Source organism: Varroa jacobsoni, unplaced genomic scaffold, assembly GCF_002532875.2.
Source record: "Varroa jacobsoni isolate VJ856 unplaced genomic scaffold, vjacob_1.0 scaffold_478, whole genome shotgun sequence".
In the NCBI taxonomy this organism is placed as follows: domain Eukaryota; kingdom Metazoa; phylum Arthropoda; class Arachnida; order Mesostigmata; family Varroidae; genus Varroa; species Varroa jacobsoni.
The window spans coordinates 130,222-150,359 of NW_019213380.1; the positions used below are offsets into that span (position 1 = coordinate 130,222).

Sequence of the window (20,138 nt, forward strand, 5' to 3'; positions counted from 1 at the left end):
AAGGGACAAAAAAGCTCGTTTTGTTACACATTTTTTTATGTATTCCTAAATACCGTGGTGATTATTGTGGGTCATGTGCAAGCGAACCATTAGTCTGAACTTTGACTTTTCTGTACTCGTACTTTAAGAAAAATTGCTCTAAAATCCAGCCCCTTTCTTACTCTAGTATCGTTAAGCATACTCTGAAATAATTACTGTTCATACAAGATGGTGGTAAAATAGACCCGCCAAATGGAGCATCTCTGTACCCCGTTATCTCTTCAAATGTGCCTGGATAAGAACATGTATTGGCTTAATTCTCGGTATATTGAACCCATATTTTCATGTATGTTACGATCGTAAAAAATGCCCTGCAAAGATTGTTAAACGGCGTCGACATATCAGGATGTCTTAGGCTGAATAGCAAAAATTGTTGGAAGTCTAATTGAACGAAGTTTCTCTTCAAACCCATTCGTAATTTTGCCTGTCAGTTAAGGATGACACGATAAATAATTTCAAACTTTTGCACGTTATAGGTGACTTATGGAAGGCAGGAAAATTGATTTATTAGAAGTTAGGCGATTAGCATCAATAACACTTATGACATTTGGCTTATTAAGTTGCTTAAGAAAAGGGTTTCCTCTACTTCTTCCTACCGCTGATGAGAAAGGCGTCTTCCCCCTGCAGTTCCAAACGTAACTGTCATAAGTTGATTCCATGATGTTTAGTAACTAGCTTGATAGACTTTTAAGTTAATATCCACGTAAAGAAGATCCGTCCATGTGTTCGGTGGGTGTTCATGAAACGTTTCACACAAAATATTATGGAACTCCACCTATTAAACTAGTTCAAAAGTAAAGAGAACATTTTTTTTACCGTTTAAATAAGATTTCCTCGCAAGACATAGTTTCTTTTCCATATGCGAATCACTAGCTTCTAGCTAGTTTGTTACAGGACTTATTTACCAGGCCACAGACTGCTGCTTGCCTTAATTAGCACAACAGGCACGGGCCTAAGAGTCTTATTTGGATTTAATGAGCCAAGAAATTATACTCTGCGAGTTGCCTAATAAATTATTATTATGTTACTAAGGTCTTACCGCCGTGTTAGAGGGTTGAAATGGAAAATTAACTAAACATTCTGATAATTGATTTGGTCACCTAATAGTTATCATTGTTTGAAAAATACACTCAGCCACATCTTTTTTTTCCTTCAGCGAGCCACTTATACATACATGTAGTTGAGGAAAAGCTTTACCCTTCGACGCATAGCGCACGTTTAATACCTTGCGGCCCACTGCATAACTCGGATGCGAAAATTCGGCAGAAGGCTTTTAGAGAGCCCGTACGAGCGGCTCTATTTACAATGGCATAAACTAACCAGAGGTACACTAAGCCGATAATATATAACGACAACTGTCTATATGTGTCCCGTGTGGACGATTATATATGGTTCCGATTATATTCGGAACAGCCAATATGCCACACGGAAAAATTAATAAATCGTTGTAATCAACGTACTGATGCACGTATAGGGTGATTAGATTTGTGCGAACCTAGATAAATACACCCCTTGAGTTTACTACTCTCTGTTGTTCACTATAGATAGATATAAATGGCGAACAGTTAGAGGCAACTTCGATTTGAGCTACAATTACCCTATCTACCATAACTGTACAAGTTCTTGACCAACGTTCGACATATTTTATTTTAGTCATCGTTTAAGCTTCTTTACTTCAGGTGACCCTAGATAGGTAGGCGGATCAGTTTCTCTAGGAGGAAAAACCTATCGGTAGCGTTCGATCAATTTTCGTTTTCGTTCGAAAATAGAAAAGCAACCTTTGACGAGGAACAGTTTATACAGAGAGAAGCATTACGTCCCATGACCTTTGGGACTTTCTTCAATTAAGTAGGTCAGCAAACACCTTTATTAATGATGATATGATTAAAATTACTTATGTTTATGTACTTACGTAAACCTAAATAGCTATCTGTTAGTCGTAAGGAAGAATCAAAACAGGTTAAATTCATGAAACGGTCTCATTACTATCACGTCATTTAGTACAATGCGAACACGTCCGATGTTTGTCATATATATATAATAAATTTGCGTCACTCTTGCCTTCTCTACCTATCACACAATATCTGAAAAAAATTACTGTGAAAAAAGGTTAAATGTATATGCCTATCTTACTGTACGCTTATAGGTAATAAGCACTCGTTTTTTAGTCCAGCTTTATTATGATGCCCTTATCGATAGTCGACGCCAAGTTGGTAAAGAAAAAAATCAGCTGACTCTTTCATCCCAGCTAGAAAAAAAGCGTGTCGGGATAGACGTATCGACTGCCAACAGTCATTCCCAATGGAGAATGGCAATAAGTAACTATTAAGGACTTGCGTCGTTGTGACGGTACGGCCACGGAATTAAATGGGTACGCCTAGACTCTAATTCAGGGCTTCGCATACTCATGAGCGGTCGTTACCGGCGCCCCTTAGCGGATCGGCTACCACCAGTTGGCAAATATATCTCTATAATTTGTATTCCGAAGGACCATTTTAGGAGTTTGATTTTGGAGGTTATTGAATGACAAGAGACTTTACAGGCAGAGGTCTCTTGGAAGTTATTTAGGATCGAGTCACGGCCAGTCACATTGACCGATACAAACCTACAGGTCTTACAATAGGAACTAGTGATAATCAACACTATTCCATGGACCAAGCAGTTTCTACAGAACTGACTAATCGTCTGAACTGATCGTGTCACCGGCGGATTGGAGTTGTATTTCTATAAATATTACCCTATTACAAGCCAATCCGACGCACTCTCAAGTTGCGTAACCGTTGAACTAAAATAATGTTTTTTTTTTTTTACTACGTCTTAAAAGTACTCCTTTTTTTTTCTTTATATACTTGTCCCAGCGATCCGGGCAATGATATACCTACCATTCGCATTTTTATATGTAATTAATCTATCGATGACTTTTAAAGTAAATCCGGTTACTCTTTTTGGGGCATAGCAAGTCCTGTGATAACCTGAACTTACTTACATCGCAAGAATAAACGGTCTAAAGACAACGTTGATTACTCCTTTGTTCAATCTAGGAGGTAATTGAGGCATTAAGTACGGCGTCGTCATAAAATAACCAGCGTGCAATTATCTGACCCACGATATTAAGGGAGCTGCATTAATTATTCAATTTTTATCGATAATTATCTACTTCCGAAGCTTATTACACAAGGATTTTGTTTGTCAAATGTTATGCGAATGATCACAATGGGTATTTCAGCTGATCGCATCATTGTATGTTACAGTGCTTTAATTCAAGGTGCAGCCCGTAATGCGTATGTCATATTTAACGATAATTTATTACTGAGAACTTATAAAAAGCGTCGTTCAGCCTAAATTAGTTAGAGTGTTAACGGAGGCCTGCTTACAGGCGTTCGTTTCCGCCTGCTCCCTTCTAGTGATTAAGATATTGCCTTTTAAATGAATCTGCTGAATGTTCTTTCGTACTACCGTTCAAGTCGTTAATCTTGAGCCAAACAAGCAGTATATAGTTCATTAAGTTGTTTTTGTGTTTGTTAACAGTGCGGAAAGGTACGTAATCGGCAAGAGAAAACGTAGAAACTCTCATATCGACTGGGTCATCGAAAGTCTCAAAAAACCGCTCGTCTTAGACCCTAAACGTAAATGACCTGCCAAGTCAAAAGGGTTTTGTTTTCTCTAAAATTGGCATTTACTTATAATTGCGACTCTATAAATGAGACTATGAAAAACAAAAACTTCTTGTGCTTTATGAGATATCAGGATTATGCCATACACCGTACGACCGTGTCTATATTAAATCATCTATATAAAATACGCAGACGTAATCGGGAAAAGCCATTACAAGGCGTTTTCTGCAACGCTAATATACACTCTGCTGCGCAACTATCTTAGATATCGTAAATAGAATCAATCAGGCAAGTGTGAAAGCGCTCCTATAAATTAGATTTATCGTTTTTAGACATTGTAGAAACGAACCATATATATATATATATATGGGGCATGCGTTCAAGAAAAACTGAATCGTCGCTGACCGAGGCCAGGTAGCATACTTACCGGATGACTCTTCGCGACAGCGATGCTCCTTCCGTATATCGTTATCAACTCCATTTCTGTTGCGGTGTCTCGCCTACGGTAGACGTCCCTGCAATCGTAGTGAAGTCGTACGCAAATTGCTTCAAACTGTCGTCAGTCAAAAGCCGTGTCCGCTGTGATGCCCGCGCCGTCAGGACACCCTCTTCCCGCGCCGCCTAACCCTAGCCTCTTAACAATCGAGGTAAGTGGACCGGAAATGAGACACAAACTACAAATTAGGAGTGATTAAAATGCACCTAATCTAATGGAAATGGTAACTCGTGTCTAATTATATTCTAAAACAGTAATTCAACAGTAATAGAACGGCAATATCAATGAAGCATATATGGAGGCAGTGAGGCTACGAAACCCAGGCTTCAGAAAAGTGTCCCCAGAGCTGAAAATTTATTTTCCATTTTCACACTCTGCCAAAAGTTGGACAAACAAACAACACAAAAAAAAATACGTAACAGCCGTTAATCACTATCCAAATTTAGCCTCCTAACTGTAGTAACTCCTGCAAATGATTGATAGAAATAGATCTCCTACATTTTCCGTTAACTACACAAAACATACCCTAACTGGGGCATTTTTATTGCACTAAAAATAGCTTCGGCTGTGGCCAAACCGCATCTATATGACACAATGTAACTCAGCGTCCCTATACAATTCTCCAACTCTTGTTGTTATCTACCATTGCAGAAAGCGTATAGAAACCCTAATGGTTTAATAACATGTCAGATTTTTTATGTCGAACTTTGAAACGGTTACAAAATCTAACGATAACTTCGGGTTCCGAACGATCAAACCAAGGACGAGTTAAACTATAGTTACCCCAGGTCTTATTTGCGGGATGAACATTAATCGAACATTATGTTCTTTGTAATGGTCCGCGTTTAGGGACACATGTATATATATATATATATATATATATATATATATATATATATATATATATATTGCTCCCTCAAACTATACGAAAGCGATAATTATGAATGACAAAACGTCTACAGGCCGATGAAGGCCTTTCACTGGTTATATCCGAATTACGTGCGAGAGAAAAAAAAATTGCGGCGGAACAGTAATTTGGAGCCTTTACTAGCCTGCTCTATCTATATTTCTACAGCTGGTATATGCAACGTGAGATCAATTGTATCCTCATTATGTATATAGATTCTCCAGTTCGGTTCAAAGTATATACATTTGTTCGAAGCCAAGACATACCGTACGTTATGGAGCGTGCGAATATATTTATTATGGTATAGTCAATATATTACTATTAGAATTAATTGAATCTGAAGTACTGCTATATTATCGCAGTGTAAGACTGAACGCTCAAATCGGTCTAATGTTCCTGTGTCAAACAACAATATTGGCAGTATAGGTAAACGATAAACCGAAGTTTCGACGTATACTATTCATTAATATATTGCTCCAGATTCTTGTTGAAGGTTTAGTGAAGGCTTCACGGCGAACACGCCTTGACCTGCTGTATAAGGTTAAATGAATGAATTTGAAAAAAATATACCTATTCGAGCTACTCGAGCTAACGCTTCACCGTTGACTACTGTTAACGTCCGCAGACCGAATTAACTTTTTCGTTTAATGGACCTTAGCGTATGAGGCCCATCGAGCGAAAGGTTTGGAACTTGATTTCGTTACAACAAACGGAAAGTTGAAGTTAAGAATGTCGGAAACGGTAGAACAAGATGAGAAATCTAGTATCGCTCAAGTGTTCCGTAAGTTTAAACGCAAATCATGTTTATGAATTATTGTGTCCGGTATAGGCAGCGGCATAAATGGGTCGAACAACTAATCTTCCACTGATAATCCAACGTGATAAATCGTAAGAACTTATTATCAACTTCTGTTAGAAAGTCTGAAAAAAATGTTTTTCCGTCTGTCTAATCATTGCAGGGCGAAGACGTGCCGGAGAAGAAATATCTTGCAGCCGTTCGCGAATCTTCAGCAAATCCAGTCATCCCGGATAAGCTACACGAAGGCAGCATGGAGTCCGATAAAATTCTGCAGAGGACAAGTTCTCTGCTTCAGAACAAAGCCTTCACAGGTAGGTGTTACTGATTAGGCGTAAGTAAGGCGTAAGACGTACAGTAAGTAGGAATGGCCTATTATGTATGGCGTGTTAACGTTCATGTTAAGAGTCGACTTATGGTCGTCTACGCTGCTTAACCGCCACTAAGATATCATCACCAAATACGATCTAAAAGTAAGACTGGGCAGAGCTATGACACGTAACTTTCTTCATCGATTAAGAGCACATTGTCCTTGCCCACTTGCACCATAAACGCCATCATAGTCAGCATCGGGGGGTCCGTTGTGGGTATAGGCTACGTTATTGATGTTGTAAAACGCAATGCATTTACGCATACGCCCATAAGAATTGTCGCAATTTAAAGTCTACTGTGAGGTGTATCCTTGTGATTCATGTGTTTGGAGAGTACCGAGTGTGTTTTGTCCCGCTTAATTTCCTAGATTGTCTGTTTAATACAGACTCACTGAATGCAGAACTATACCTTGCTAGAAAAGGTCGCGAGAAATTTAAAGAGGAAGTTATATTAGACGTATAGTGTTGTCGTCGTCCATTTAGGTTATCCAGGCAAACGCAGTCGAATCTAAACCCTCTATTCAGGTAACTGTATGAATTTTTACTGATTCACAGAGCTCTTCAACAAGTGGCGGCAGGAAAGCTGTTTATTCCGTCCATGATCTCAGGACACTGATATCCTTATAATCTATACGAATAGCAGCAGAATTATACGTTACATTGGACGATTTGAAGCAAACATCTCCCGCCTTTTCATCCGGAGACTTAAGCATTTAAGCCACCGCGCCGAGGACACCGTCACATTCAAATTACTAAAGAAAGTCATTACGCCTACATATATAGATGTTCTAAGAGAGCCGTTGGTAACCTGACCACCGTGTCGTTTTACAAATGTCTACCGACGCCAACCATCCGCAGGGTCAAACTAGAAAACAAACGGCACTCGAATGTGCCAAGGATTTCCGGCTTTGTTATAAGCTTAGCCCCAAAGGGGCGCGTCTCTTTTGGCGGCAGTGGCGCTTGTGTCAAGGCCATAGATCACATTGAAAATAATGTAAATTCGTATAAATTAAAGCGCAAAAACAGCATTCTCGAGGCCATGAATCGAAGCAGCTGTGGGGTTCTGAGAACGAAGCGGCGGTAATCGACGATTATAACCGCATTTACATTTTTGATAGCCATCGTAAAATAAATATGACCATTATCATTATTATGGGGAACCTGTGGTTCGTATATGGTCGTCATTCCAGCTTTATAGCCTAGCAAGCTGCGTCAATCGATATGTGATCCAATGCTTTTTCTGGGTCGCGCCGATCGAATCCTTAAGTTGCTTCCAAGTTCAAGCGAATACATGACAGTTAGCCTGTGAAGGTGCAAGCCTAAGTGTTGTAGTTCATTGAGGTCAGGTAGCTGGAGGCAACCCATCTCCAATTGACGGTTGCCTGAGTAAAGGATAAAATCTAATATCTGCTAGACGTTGTTCGATCACTGGAACCAATTAACGAATTAAAATCTACATATAAAGATTATTGGCGTTATCCACAAATTGAGCACTTACCTTGGGAAGGTCACCTTTAAATTGTAACTGTCCTACTGGATATTCTCTGAAGGATATTTTAGGGAAATCGTACTGACTTTCAAATAATTTCCACCTACGCCGTGTAATTTTATGCTATCGTCGAGGAAAGCCAGGCTAGAGTTCCCTCACTAAGCTACGTTTTATTAGTCTAGTAGTCGGTTATAGCAGACTTTTCTGTTGGCGATAGTCGGATCAGACTGCAAAGCGAAAACCCCGTTTATGATGGTTACTTCACTTGGATATGAACAAAACCACTGGGAATGCTAAGTGCGAGATAAAATCTTACTAGATATATAATTAAATACGCGGCCACTAATGAGGATATCATCAAATTGGGGACGTTGACAATTTCAGATGTGACCTTCATCGTGGGACCGCCGTCGGCGTCGAAGAAATATGTGGGTCACCGTGTGCTACTGGCTATGACCAGCCCAGTGTTCGAAGCCATGTTTTATGGCGATATGGCCGATAAGTCTAAGGCAAGTAGTTATACCCAGACTCAAACTAGGCACAACAGTATACGTTGAGAAGCGCGTACCTTGAATTACATAGATGGCCAGAATTTATAGGCGAGCTGGCGGACGCAGTGACTGATTGCAAACGCAATGGCTAGTTATGGTCACCAGCCAGATAGCAAGAATCTGTTTGTTCGGGGCTTTTAACTTGATACGTTGAGAATCAATGTCGGCGAAATGGTAACCGGAAACTATGCTAAATAGTAATATATAAACAATAATATAGAACGGTGTCCTGAGTAAGCAGACATTTTGGGCTATTACAGTCGACTTTACTTTCGTCTTTTTTCTTAAGATGATATAGAACACCTATCTTTTCTATTCATTTATTAGATTTTTTTTATATTTTTAGCTCAACCGGTAAGAGTGCCATAAGCTACCAATCGATTTACGCACAGTCCATAACGCTTACACGTAATCAGTGTTACTGAAACCCTCCTACTCAGGCAACGCATGATACCTGTTATGCCAGTCTAGTTAGCTGACGCCGCCAAAATTAATGACATAAAAATCAACGTTTAGTACTTACAAAGGTGTGACGTGTCCGTTATATCCAAAGAAACTTCATTTCAAATTAATTTATATTTCTTCGAACGGCATTTGTTGCGTTCCCCACGGACGTTGGTTCACGGAGATTGGATGTTGAACGAAATTGGTTAAACTTCAAAGAAATGTTTATGCAATTCAGTATCTACCCTATGCAACCACTGTTTCTATAAATTATCCTCACACTAAGAATCCTATGCGCCGATTGGGTTGAGTTCTCCCAAACTCGCCCAGGATACGTCAGTACTGTTCATACAGACACTATACGAGGCAGTGGGTCAAGGGCAAAGATGGATGTAAGCAGAGCGTGACGTAAACTGCAGATTAGCCAACGGAAGGGCTATTTTCGTACCACATGTATCGCTAATACCTCCAGTAGTGATACCTGTCCATTGATGCAACCTTTATGTTCACTTCGAGATTAAGCCGTGCTCTACAGGGGTAGCAGTAGAGGTGGTTCACCCGCGCGAGCCCCTTCCTACCCAGCCTGTATACACGCGCCAAAAGCCTCTTAGAACAAACGAAGGCCAAGAAGACCCTTATCATGGCATAGGGCACTAAATATACCCGCTTGCTATCTGCTAACCTCAGGCCAATCACGTTCCACCATATTTTGGCAGCAGCAGTCACTTGTGAACCTAATGGACAGCCTCTTTGTCCAATACTGGTTAGTATGTTTACCATCGGCCGGCAGGCTAGCCGGACATAGGACAAAGTAGGATGAGCAAACAGGCCAAGGTTAGATATCTCCCACGTTTCTGAATTTTACTACGTTTAAGTGATGAACTAATTATCTGTCAGCAATTGTTAGAGGAGAAAAAAAAGATCTGCTAGCCACGATGAGGTAGTATCTAGGTCAATATGACCTCTTTTTTTTTTATTTGCTGAACGCTGGCTGTAAACATTTCAACTGCGACGAGCATTCATGTAAACGCTTTTGTTTCATCTGAGGGGTAAAGTAACCTAACCATTTTAAATAATATATTCACTTAGGCATTTTTATATTGGATCTTGTTCAGGTTACATATGGTCCTAGAGTATTTGTGGTATAACATATTTGGATGGCAATAATTGATTAGTATTTACACGGTGGAATATCTAGTTCTGGGCTTTTTCCAATACATTGTTTCCAAAACTTTATCTAAACAAAAATATAGCGTAAACCGTCGATTCCGCAAAAAAGCTGTGTTATTACGTCGGCAAAGGGTCGCCACGCGTGAACTCATTAAATAATAATTGATCCTCGCTCAAGTTCCGCATACGACGCATTGTCTTGTGCTATGGTCTTCGTTTGGTATAGCGAGTGAGTGCATGCTGGCAGGCCGTGAAAGTTTGTCGGAATTTAAATACTTCACCCTTGCTTGAACGATGGATCATTTCTATGGTACAGGATCGATGTATACTGTCCAGCAATCTCTTTTTCAATGGACTGGCGCGCCAGGAATATATATATATATATATATATAGCTTTTCAAGTTCTTCTTTAGAATGGGCTTGACGTCTCTCTTTCACCGGCTAGATTATAAAATTAGCGTGTAGGTTTCATTCACCAACGAATTAGTCCCAGATCATATCGAGCAGTACTCGGTAATGTATAAATCAGAAGTATTCAGCAATGATCAGAAGCTGCCACAATGATTTAGTTGGCCATCTGACCCCTTGTCATCCTATCGCCGAATAAACAAACTGTATTGAGCTGAAGCCGTTGCAAAAAAATGCCTATATCTTAAACACGCCGCAGGCCGATAAGTTTTTCTGTAGACTTTGTGACCAGAAACCAGTAGATCATGTGCCTACTATTGAAAAAATACACCATATGTTGTCAGATGCCTTATAATGATACGGACTTGGAAAAATAAACAGATAGGTATTCCTTTGCTAAAGCCAAAAAGTAATCAGAGCATCGCGATAGGACCTGATGTTGTCATCAAGTAGCCAGGCTGTGTGCCTTCTACTGTCGTGCTAACGTTGTATGGACCTTTTAAGAAACTCGAATAGTAAACTTGTTTGATTTACCTCATAGTCGCAGATGTCGTAATGCTACAATTATCTTGCGTTCAAATCCATTCGATAATAACATTATTCTCTTGCCTGCTTCGTCATCCGTCTTGCGGCAAACACTAAACTAAGCCTCGTCTACGGCGACCATATATTCTAGGCAGGTTTTTTGTTGAACAAAGTTCCGCAAATTGGAGATGGAATACATTACAGGTATTCCCAATTGGCCTAGGGTCAGTTTACGTTTTTTTTTATTCAGTTTCAGTAATAGGTTTGTAATTTTGTAACACATTATAGGTGAAAAGCCAGTTTTAATTGACAAAACTTCTAGACCTCAAGCCCTGTCTTCTTACGCGCTTTTGTGGATCGGGTCTCAATCTCTGGTCGCTTGCATGCTGGTCTTCAACACTTCAATTTTTGTTCTTAAAACGTTTGCTTTACTTACGTGCTTTCGCTTAAGGTTCCCGAGCGCTGTGGCCTTCAGGGAGTAAAGACTTGGCCACTGAGTATAGGTTTTCAAAACTAATGGGCGTTCTTGTTTTTGAGTTGATTCTGATAATCTACACAAAAACGAATCCCTAAAATTCAACGAACTTAATAACAAAAGTATTTGAGTATGGCATTATCAAACGGGGTACATTCTTGGCCATCGAGAAATGGGAAGTATACCTACTTGCTCGCGTGTTTAAACGGGCGTCATAATTGCCTCGTTGAAGTTCGAGGCAGTGCAGCTGAGCCAATATAGCCGATCAATCATTAGCGTCTACAAATAAATATAATCAAAACATTTAAATAACGACAAATTTATATAATAATTTATGTAATTTTTATTTAATTTATATAGTAATTAGCCTAACACGTTATGTCGGAAGCCAAACGGGTCTAGTAAGGTTTGGATTGGCGATACGAGGGTAGACATAGGCATCGTGTCGTACGAATAATGGTAGAGCATGAAACTAATTGTTATTATTATCACGTACAAATAATAGATAACGTGACACTGTGGAGCTCGCATTTTGAACGCTCCGATATATTGAATAAAGTTCTAGAGAGCGAACACAAAAGAAGCCAAGTCAGGGATATATATTTTTAAAGAGAATCTAAAACCCGTATAATATATTTAGATAATAATCATCTGCAGGTGATACGAATATCGGATATAGCGCCAATTGGTTTTGAGAATCTACTTCGTTACGCGTACACTGATAATTTAAAGTTGGAGACTGTTGATGACGCAATGCTGACTGCCTTTGCTGGTAAGTTTACGTTTATCGGCTATTGCTAAATAATCTTCTGTTGTATATACGAGGTCTCCTTTCTTCGGGAAGGTCGCCTTCACTTACACACGTATAATAATAATGGTCGAAGGAAATAAATAGTCGTACCGGTTGAATAGTTATGAAACAGTTCATAATTGATGTCTGTGGCTTCAGAAGTAACCGCTGCTAATAAAAATTCTCAGAGCTTCAAAAAACATTGAATTGATCGTGCTTGCGTTTCTCCTCATCACTCTTATTCACACTGTAATTGCATTGCATTCAATGTTTTCCAGCCAAGAAATACATTCTACCTCACCTACTAAAGGACTGCTTCACCTTCATAGAAAAAAATGTAACCCCAGCGACTGTCTGCCAGGTCAGTGGCATGGGGCCAAACGCGGCCCACGTGCGAAGGAGAGCGAAAGAGAAATTCGGGGGTCTAGATGTTTAGTGAGCATCGTAGCCAATCCCCAAGAGACCCGTCCACCCACAGGAATAGCAACGCAGAGTTTTGACCCGCTTACTGCTTGGGTCATGTGAACTGACCGAGTGTATGTAGGCATGCACAATAATAGCCGGGTGGGGTTGAGTTTGTCAGAAGATGCCTGTGTGAAGGACAGGTCATCGGAAAGGCCGCGTGACGTTCGAGGGTAGTCGTTCGCACGTTGCTCAGCCATTGGCAGGATTTCGCCTGCTCCTGGCAAAACTTTGGCGCGAGTTCTATGCAGGGTACTTGTCGACTCGCTATTTAGTCGTCATGAACCCATATGCGTTCTCCCTGTCATTAGCAAACCATGGTTTCAATATAAGGCCTTTGGCTCTATTTAGTTCAGCTGGGGCTTTTACGTAACTTTAGACGGCTTGGTGACGGAACCGAATCGCAATGACAAGTTTTATTTTTAACGCGTTTAACGAAAGGGCGCTGGTAAAAATGTTTATTTAGAAATTTCTTAAACACAGACCGTCACGTAGAATTATGCGTGTCAGTAGTTGACTGTAGGTGTGATAAACGTCGATGTACTAGCGACTATAGTGTGGTCCAGCTGTACCTTCTTCTGCTGCTTTGTTTTTGCCATGTAGGTCTATAGACCGGCTTGAACTTTTAATACTATGCCGCACTCATCATGAAGGTCAACAAAACAATTTAGGTTATATTCGTCCGTGAATCCCTATCGATTTTTTAGGTGTTCGAGTTTGCATCGCTGATGGAAGCGTACACTCTCATATATCAGTGTCTAAACATAATTGATAGACAGACCTACCACGTTTTGACATCTGAAAATTTCGTCAGGTACGAAAAGTCATCGGTTCTTTCGCCTATATGCATTTTTACAAAACTAGCTGACAATTATATAATCGAGAAGTGTAATTGTACGGGAATTCAAATAATTGTGAAACACCATTATACGGAAAGTGTTTATATATACTGCCATATTATACAGGGCAAGATAAAATGTAAATGATGTACACGTTTAGATTCGATAACGTTCGTACGGTCCCACTGTATACATGCGCCCAATACAAACCGTTCTCGTTACTTTGGTCAGTGTTCAGGCGACGACGCTGGAGACAATTGTGCATCGTAAATACCTCAATCTGTACTCGGAATATGCCCTATATCAAGCTGCAGTTCAATGGGCCACCGAGGAGTGCAACAGGTTGGTAACGTAAAACGTCTATAACAGTGAATTAGTTCATCATTTTTATTTATATAAGATCCTTATAAATCAATATTGACATTTTGCTAGCACTGAAACGTAGGTAAATAAGTGTGGTTTGCATGACTAATAAGAGCGAGGCGTGTAGGACGGCCTTCACATAGAGCTATGTTACGCTGAAGGCGGTACGGAGGAGATCTGTGATTCATTTAGAAACGGGAAGCATGATTGTCATGATCTGAAAGCTCTGGCCTCTATGAGGAACTTAAGACTGAAAGCTAAGATTGAGGAGGCCTATACAATGATAATACGTAGTGAAAACAGCAGTAAAGATAGTACAGGGGCCTCTCGTTTTTATTATACAGTATAAGGAGAGCATGTGAGTACCTCGTGGTGGTTGAAATTCGATTGGCTCACTGCAAATATAGATAAGGAATAAGGGAAAATGTCCTGTCGATAAGCGGTATATAGTCTTACAACTACCCATAGATGACTGGATTTATATATATATATATTGTGTCACCGTCCGAGTTACTAGCTGTGATTTGGTCTGCAATATTTTCTAATGATTTACATTCAATTCCAGACGTGGTCTCGATAAGTCAGAAATCGAAAATGTTCGGGTGTGTATGGGGGACACAGTCATTTCTCAGGTAAATATAGCACAAATTCAAATCAATCTCAAGCGCTGTACGCAGAACTGACGATTCAAGTCGTCTGATTTTCTTCATCCCTTATAGACCTTTATATGCAATTCTGCGTCAGCAAACAATGGGTAACTTAGTTGTCTCAAAATACGAGGGGTAGCGGCGATCCATAATATCGAATTCCGCAAATGGGATTTTATTAATCCAAGGACATGGCACTGCCCGCTGCATAGCTGCAGTGGCTGTAAGGACTCTGATTTCTTTCTCCGTAGAAACGTGCACAGGCCTCGAATAAGACTGGTTGCCACAAAAAGGGACAAGTCCATGAACCTTAAAAACATAGGCGAGGCATTAGATACACAGAGATGCTCGCTATGCTGTGAATATTTTAGGGCGGATAAATCGGAAAGCGTTAGAGGTTGAGATATACAAAAGTTTTTACGTTGTGGTCGAGAGTTGTATCGAGCAGAAAATCAATTAGATTATTCTATGCAAATATATTAAAACAACTATTTGTAACGAGAGAAAGATAAATCTATCTAAGCATTACTTCAGTGTTAAGGGATATTGTCATGATGAAAAAGAAAGACAGATGTCCTTAATTGATAGTCACCATATGACCATGTTTTGCCACTTGCCTGCGATCGGTTTTCCAGATTCGCTTCCTTGCATTGAGCCCCGAAGAATTCACAAAAGGTCCAGCTCGATCAGGTCTTCTTTCACGTGATGAGTGTTACGCTGTATTCATGAACATGGCTATACCCGGTATTGTCAATCTCCCCAAGGGTGAGACGACGCGAGTTACCATCTTCAATTAATTGTTACTTTTATTTTTAGAATAGATTGTAAGCGGTATCCCGGTTGAATGTTTTTTAATGGCCCCTGTCCTGTCTGTCCATTGCTGGACTCAGCGGATCTATACTCTACACCTGAGGCTGTGTTTGTGGCTTTCTGTAAAACCATAATTTTGGCTACTACAGGTATCAGTCCGGAGGGTACAAAACGCCTAAGTCCCCCGGAGAATTTCACGGCCCGGCGTTATCAGGCCGTCTCGTTCCACCCGCCGTCACGGCCTGTCCGTTTTATAGGCCTGCGATTCACTGTTTTGACAAGAGACATCTTCATCACCGGACTCGGATTTCCACTTCGTCAGGACCTCGGATCGTACAGCGTACGCACCCACAAGTATGACGGCATGCTTCGCTGCAGCTACCGAGTACGTAAGCGATACTGCAGCATGCATAGTACTAATGAATCACTGTACCTGTTTATCACACAAAAGAAACTCATGGCTAACTCGCATTTTACAAAAATAAATAAAAAGTGTTGGAGTTTTGGCCTGCATTTTAGCCTATGAAAATAGTGTTACAGTATGACCTTTATTTCCAATTCTTGCTAAAGCTCAAGACTCGTAGCGTGTTCCTATATTAGCTGTTGTGTCGAAGATAGGCTCACATATACCGGTTGAGACGCTTGTGAGTCGAAGTAACAGAACCGCTTCTTAGTTGTTTTGGTGTCTGATTACTTTTACTCTTACAGATTCAGGAGGATCGCCGTGAACGCGAAGAATGCGAAGTGGCGTTCACGCTGTCAAAAGACAAGGATGTTAAACTTAAACTTACTCGGCCCTTTTTCATTAGAAAGGTAGCCTATTCGTCTGTTAAAAGTTTCAACCGTTAGATTCAATATTTATGTAAGTAACTACGCGAAAGTTGGTTACTTATAAACGACTTTTTTATTCGCACGAATCGTCCTGGAGCGTCACTGGCGGGATATACGTATGTGTTCTGTACCTGCTTTAAGCCTGAGGTTCTATTTTCCAAGGGAGAACAGGCGGCTATTGTGATCCGCTCGAATGTCCACTTCCTTAGAGCTATTAGGATGAGCATGTTTGTTATGCTCTCGTTGCCATACGGTTATCACATTCAGCTGTACAAAAAACTAACGTATAGTTAATTGCTATACAGCCTGCATCCCTGACGAGGTTCACCTTTCTTAGTCAGCATGAAAGCTTTTTGACATCGTTGTGTACTTTATCTCATTGGTATCATATGTAGGGTCTGGAGTACGAGTTAGAACTGCAACTCAGCCATCTGGTCAGCGATGATGTCATCATTCCTTCACTGAAAAACCGTCGTAAGGAGGATATCGTCGAAGGTGTGACGATAGCGTTTGGACAGTATCAAAGACCTCATATGAATAACGTGATCGAAATGCTGGAAATTTCGGATCTGCTCTTCTACTTTTGAACAATCTCTGATGCCTGTCAGTTCAATGTACGTTACGATGTAACATCGTAAGTTATACGCATTGGAATTATTATCATTGTCTACGCACAGCGACGCTGAACCACTGCGTTGACTAGCGACTTGTTCTGATAATTTTCTATTGACGTCGATATCAAGAAAGATTATCATACATATCTATCGGATATTTCGGATCGGTCGGTCGGTCGGTCGTTCATTCATTTGAAACTTGTCGTATTAGTGCGGGTTTTTTCCTTACTTGCCGATATTGGAAATCCCCTAATGTGTATCGCCTAAACTGACTGCGTGAGAGCTTACCGATGCGGTGGAAACCCTTCTTGCTTTTTTTTTTGTAAATGTAGAACATTTGATTAATAACAGCTCTGGCTGAATAACAGCGCATTTTGATTTTTTTTCCGTTGATTGAATATGAATTATGTTTCTTTTAGCGATCAGCTAAAACCTTCAGGCAGTCTTTAAGTGAAAGGAAACACAATTATATTGGTCGCCCTAATAAATTATACAGTAACACTGCCTAAAACTCGGAATCTGCCACCATGTATTAAGCATTCGAACTATGTACATGGAAATAATGCGTACGTAAAATGGTACTGAAAAACAGGACATATGAGTGAACGTGCAGGTTGGACTTGGATCACTGATGGACAAAAAACATCGAAACAACGCTATATCCTATTAGTCGTAATTAGCAGTAGTTTGAGCGGGAACTACTTCAATCATGGCATCTGCTTCAACAGAAGGTATCATATAAAAGTAGGATGAATTTTGCAGCTGTACGATAGAAGGCGCATCTGATCTTTCCCTAAAATAATGACTATATTATTGCGTCGGTAGGAAGTTCAACGTGGGAGTATCTAAAAATCAATGACCCGACCAATGCATGCAAGAGAACTTTGTCCGTATATGTCAACCGCCCCCCTGCCCGCCGTTAGTGGATCGGAGCCCCCTATAACTGGGGTTGAATGGCCCACGTTTGAATATAGTGTAGCACCCATTTTATATGGAGTCGTTGCATCGAAACGTTTCGACACATAGCAAATTTGCTTATCTGACACGTTAGACCCTATTCGTATCAAAAATGGTGCATGATTAACCTTAACGAAACAAGAAGAAACAATCTACTGGTCTTCCATATTGACGAGCTACGTGCAATAATATTCATATTGAAAATAGTGGATGGCTGGCGTTTTTTTGCTAAAACAAACGTCTGTTTGCTGCCGAACGGTACTTGCCAACTAACAGCAGCGATTTATAAGGATTGTGTATGTCTGAAATCAGTTTTCCTTCATGTTCCTCGTTAAAATCTAATAATATAATCCATGTAAACGTCTAACGGCTAAGTTTGTCACACTCTTTTTTTTTTCTTTTTTAATTTTCCTGCAACCGACAATTTACTTGAGAGCCATCAATGATAAACCAATAAAAGGTAAAAGATTTAGTATGTAATGTATTAGGCATCCTGCCACATTGACGAGATTAACGTTTCGATCTAATGGTTCAATGTGTATTGCAGAGAATGCTAGGCCGTCGAGGATTTTACCTGTTGTATTGTTCGTTGAGACAACAATATTTCTAATATTCAGTGTAATCCTTCTACATCCTAGACATTGCTAAGCTCTTCTGCAATGAATGAGCTAAGTGAGCGTGATAATGTCAGACACCGAGTAATTGTAGGCACAGGTAGGCGTGTGTAAAAGGTTTACAATTTTCGCTTTCAATTAAAAAAATCCCGTATGTATAGAGGCGCACCTATTTCAGCATCCAAACGCCCCTTAGCCTACATTCTCCTGGAACTAATCCGTATAATTTTTTGCTTATAAACCGTTCTATGTTAAATGAAAAGAAAGGTGCAATGTGTATCAAGCATAAACTCGTCCAGTTATCCTCGAAACAAAAATTCGATCTTTACCTAATTCTTATATCTATCTTATATGTCTTATTTGATACCTCAACAAACGAGGGTGCATCTCCTCTCGCAAGGGCAGGGGTAGCATCCTATGTATCCATAACTACAATATATATATATATATATATTATAGTATATATATATATATATATTTATGTGTGTATATATATATAATATTAGATATATAATAATTAGTTAACTAATAAACATGATTATAGCAGCACAGTGATCATTTGGTTCTAATAACATGACCCCGTACAGCCTTTATTCTGTGAAGGTTTCGACAGAACCAACCAGAATGCAAAATAAGTTACATTTCTTAAAAGAAAAAAAGAAGCATTTTTAAATCCGAGGATAATAATTATATGCGTCAATTCGGAGAGGCTATTGCCAGTCAGTTATGAATAAATGTTTGGTTGACTTTTTCGTTTCAAATAAATTACACCAAGGGGCAATTGTAATATTATACCGGTCAGAGGCAAATACGAGGATGTGTTCAGGAACTTTCGGACCAGACGGAAATCGCTTATGGTTTCCAACTAAGCTTCATAACGAAGCCCAAACTGGATACGGGTCTTCTTCATCCTCTCGGACGGTAGTTGGCTAACGCCAAATGTACAGTTCTGTGCCCCTTTCTCCAGGCCGCATACATTGAGACCCCAGTAATACAATCAATGGCTTTGTATCATCCGATGTTTGAGTCGCCTCGGGACAAACGCGCACAGACGTCGTTTCGACGCAAACTACACAGAGGCATAATATTTGCGATATGCAAATAAATTAAGAAGTGATAAAGAGACTTTAAGAAAAAGGCAGCATAAATCCATAAAAGTTGTAGCCGATAAATAAGAATATCGATGGGAAACAGGTTAAAATGTCCTTCGTGTAGAAGGCCCGTTTATATTCTCAAGCACTGCCATTACGGTCGAAAAGCATAGGTAATTGCGTATTGCCTACAGATATTCATACACGGCAGAGTACATAAGGGATACGTTGGAAGCGTTCTTTTTTGCAAAAGAAAAAATTCTTTCAACAGTACGTGAGTACTGACCCCCTCTCTGGAACTCGCAGTGGATCATTGAGATGCTGAAACGATGACGGCTATAGATAATCGAATGGAGTTAAGCACACACTAATAGACGTAATACGCGTTAAATTGCTAATATCTATGGAATAAACAGCGATTAGGTACGCAAATAAAAGCAACTGGTGCCGTTCTTGACTTATTGCTTGTTGTTATTATGAAATCTGGTTGTTTCTATTTCGAAACGATAATTTTGTAAATAGGACCGCATATTCTTAGGCTAAATCACATATTCATATTTTCAACTGAAGTAGGCCGCCTTTTTTAATTTGACCAAAGAGGTATTTCCTATATCCTCCAGACCACCCAACTTTTCCTCTACGAGGATTATAGGTCCCTTTGCAGATAAGTTATATTAATATTACAGGAATAAGTTGTATATATATAATTTCTTGTTATAATATTTACCTGATGAGTCGAACAGACGGGTAAGAATGATGCCTGTTTGTTGGAGGGTTTCGCTCTCGTGTTGCCTACAATATCGAACGTCGAATGCCCTGTAAATATGTACTCCTC

General features: G+C 39.9%; 1 protein-coding gene and 1 long non-coding RNA gene across 4 annotated transcripts in view; one reads left to right on the forward strand and one right to left on the reverse strand.

Annotated features, from left to right (window-relative positions):
• The window catches only part of LOC147753451 (uncharacterized), a 22,398-nt gene extending 13,411 nt beyond the window's left edge, over positions 1 to 8,987 (reverse strand). For all 3 annotated transcript variants that reach the window (XR_015311202.1, XR_015311201.1, XR_015311203.1), the window contains exons 1-2: positions 8,787 to 8,987; positions 4,081 to 4,287 (exon numbers count right to left, since the gene is read on the reverse strand). This is a non-coding gene — a long non-coding RNA (uncharacterized LOC147753451). The remainder of the gene's footprint in view (positions 1 to 4,080; positions 4,288 to 8,786) is intronic.
• LOC111260789 (BTB/POZ domain-containing protein 6-B) lies at positions 4,209 to 19,760 on the forward strand. Its single transcript, XM_022833792.2, has 12 exons — positions 4,209 to 4,300; positions 6,016 to 6,166; positions 8,097 to 8,221; positions 11,943 to 12,057; positions 12,354 to 12,436; positions 13,245 to 13,351; positions 13,608 to 13,718; positions 14,305 to 14,371; positions 15,022 to 15,151; positions 15,346 to 15,581; positions 15,905 to 16,009; positions 16,423 to 19,760. The coding sequence occupies exons 1-12, from the start codon at positions 4,238 to 4,240 to the stop codon at positions 16,612 to 16,614; spliced, it is 1,485 nt and encodes a 494-aa protein (XP_022689527.1). The 5' UTR covers positions 4,209 to 4,237; the 3' UTR covers positions 16,615 to 19,760.
• Positions 19,761 to 20,138: the final 378 nt, after the last annotated feature.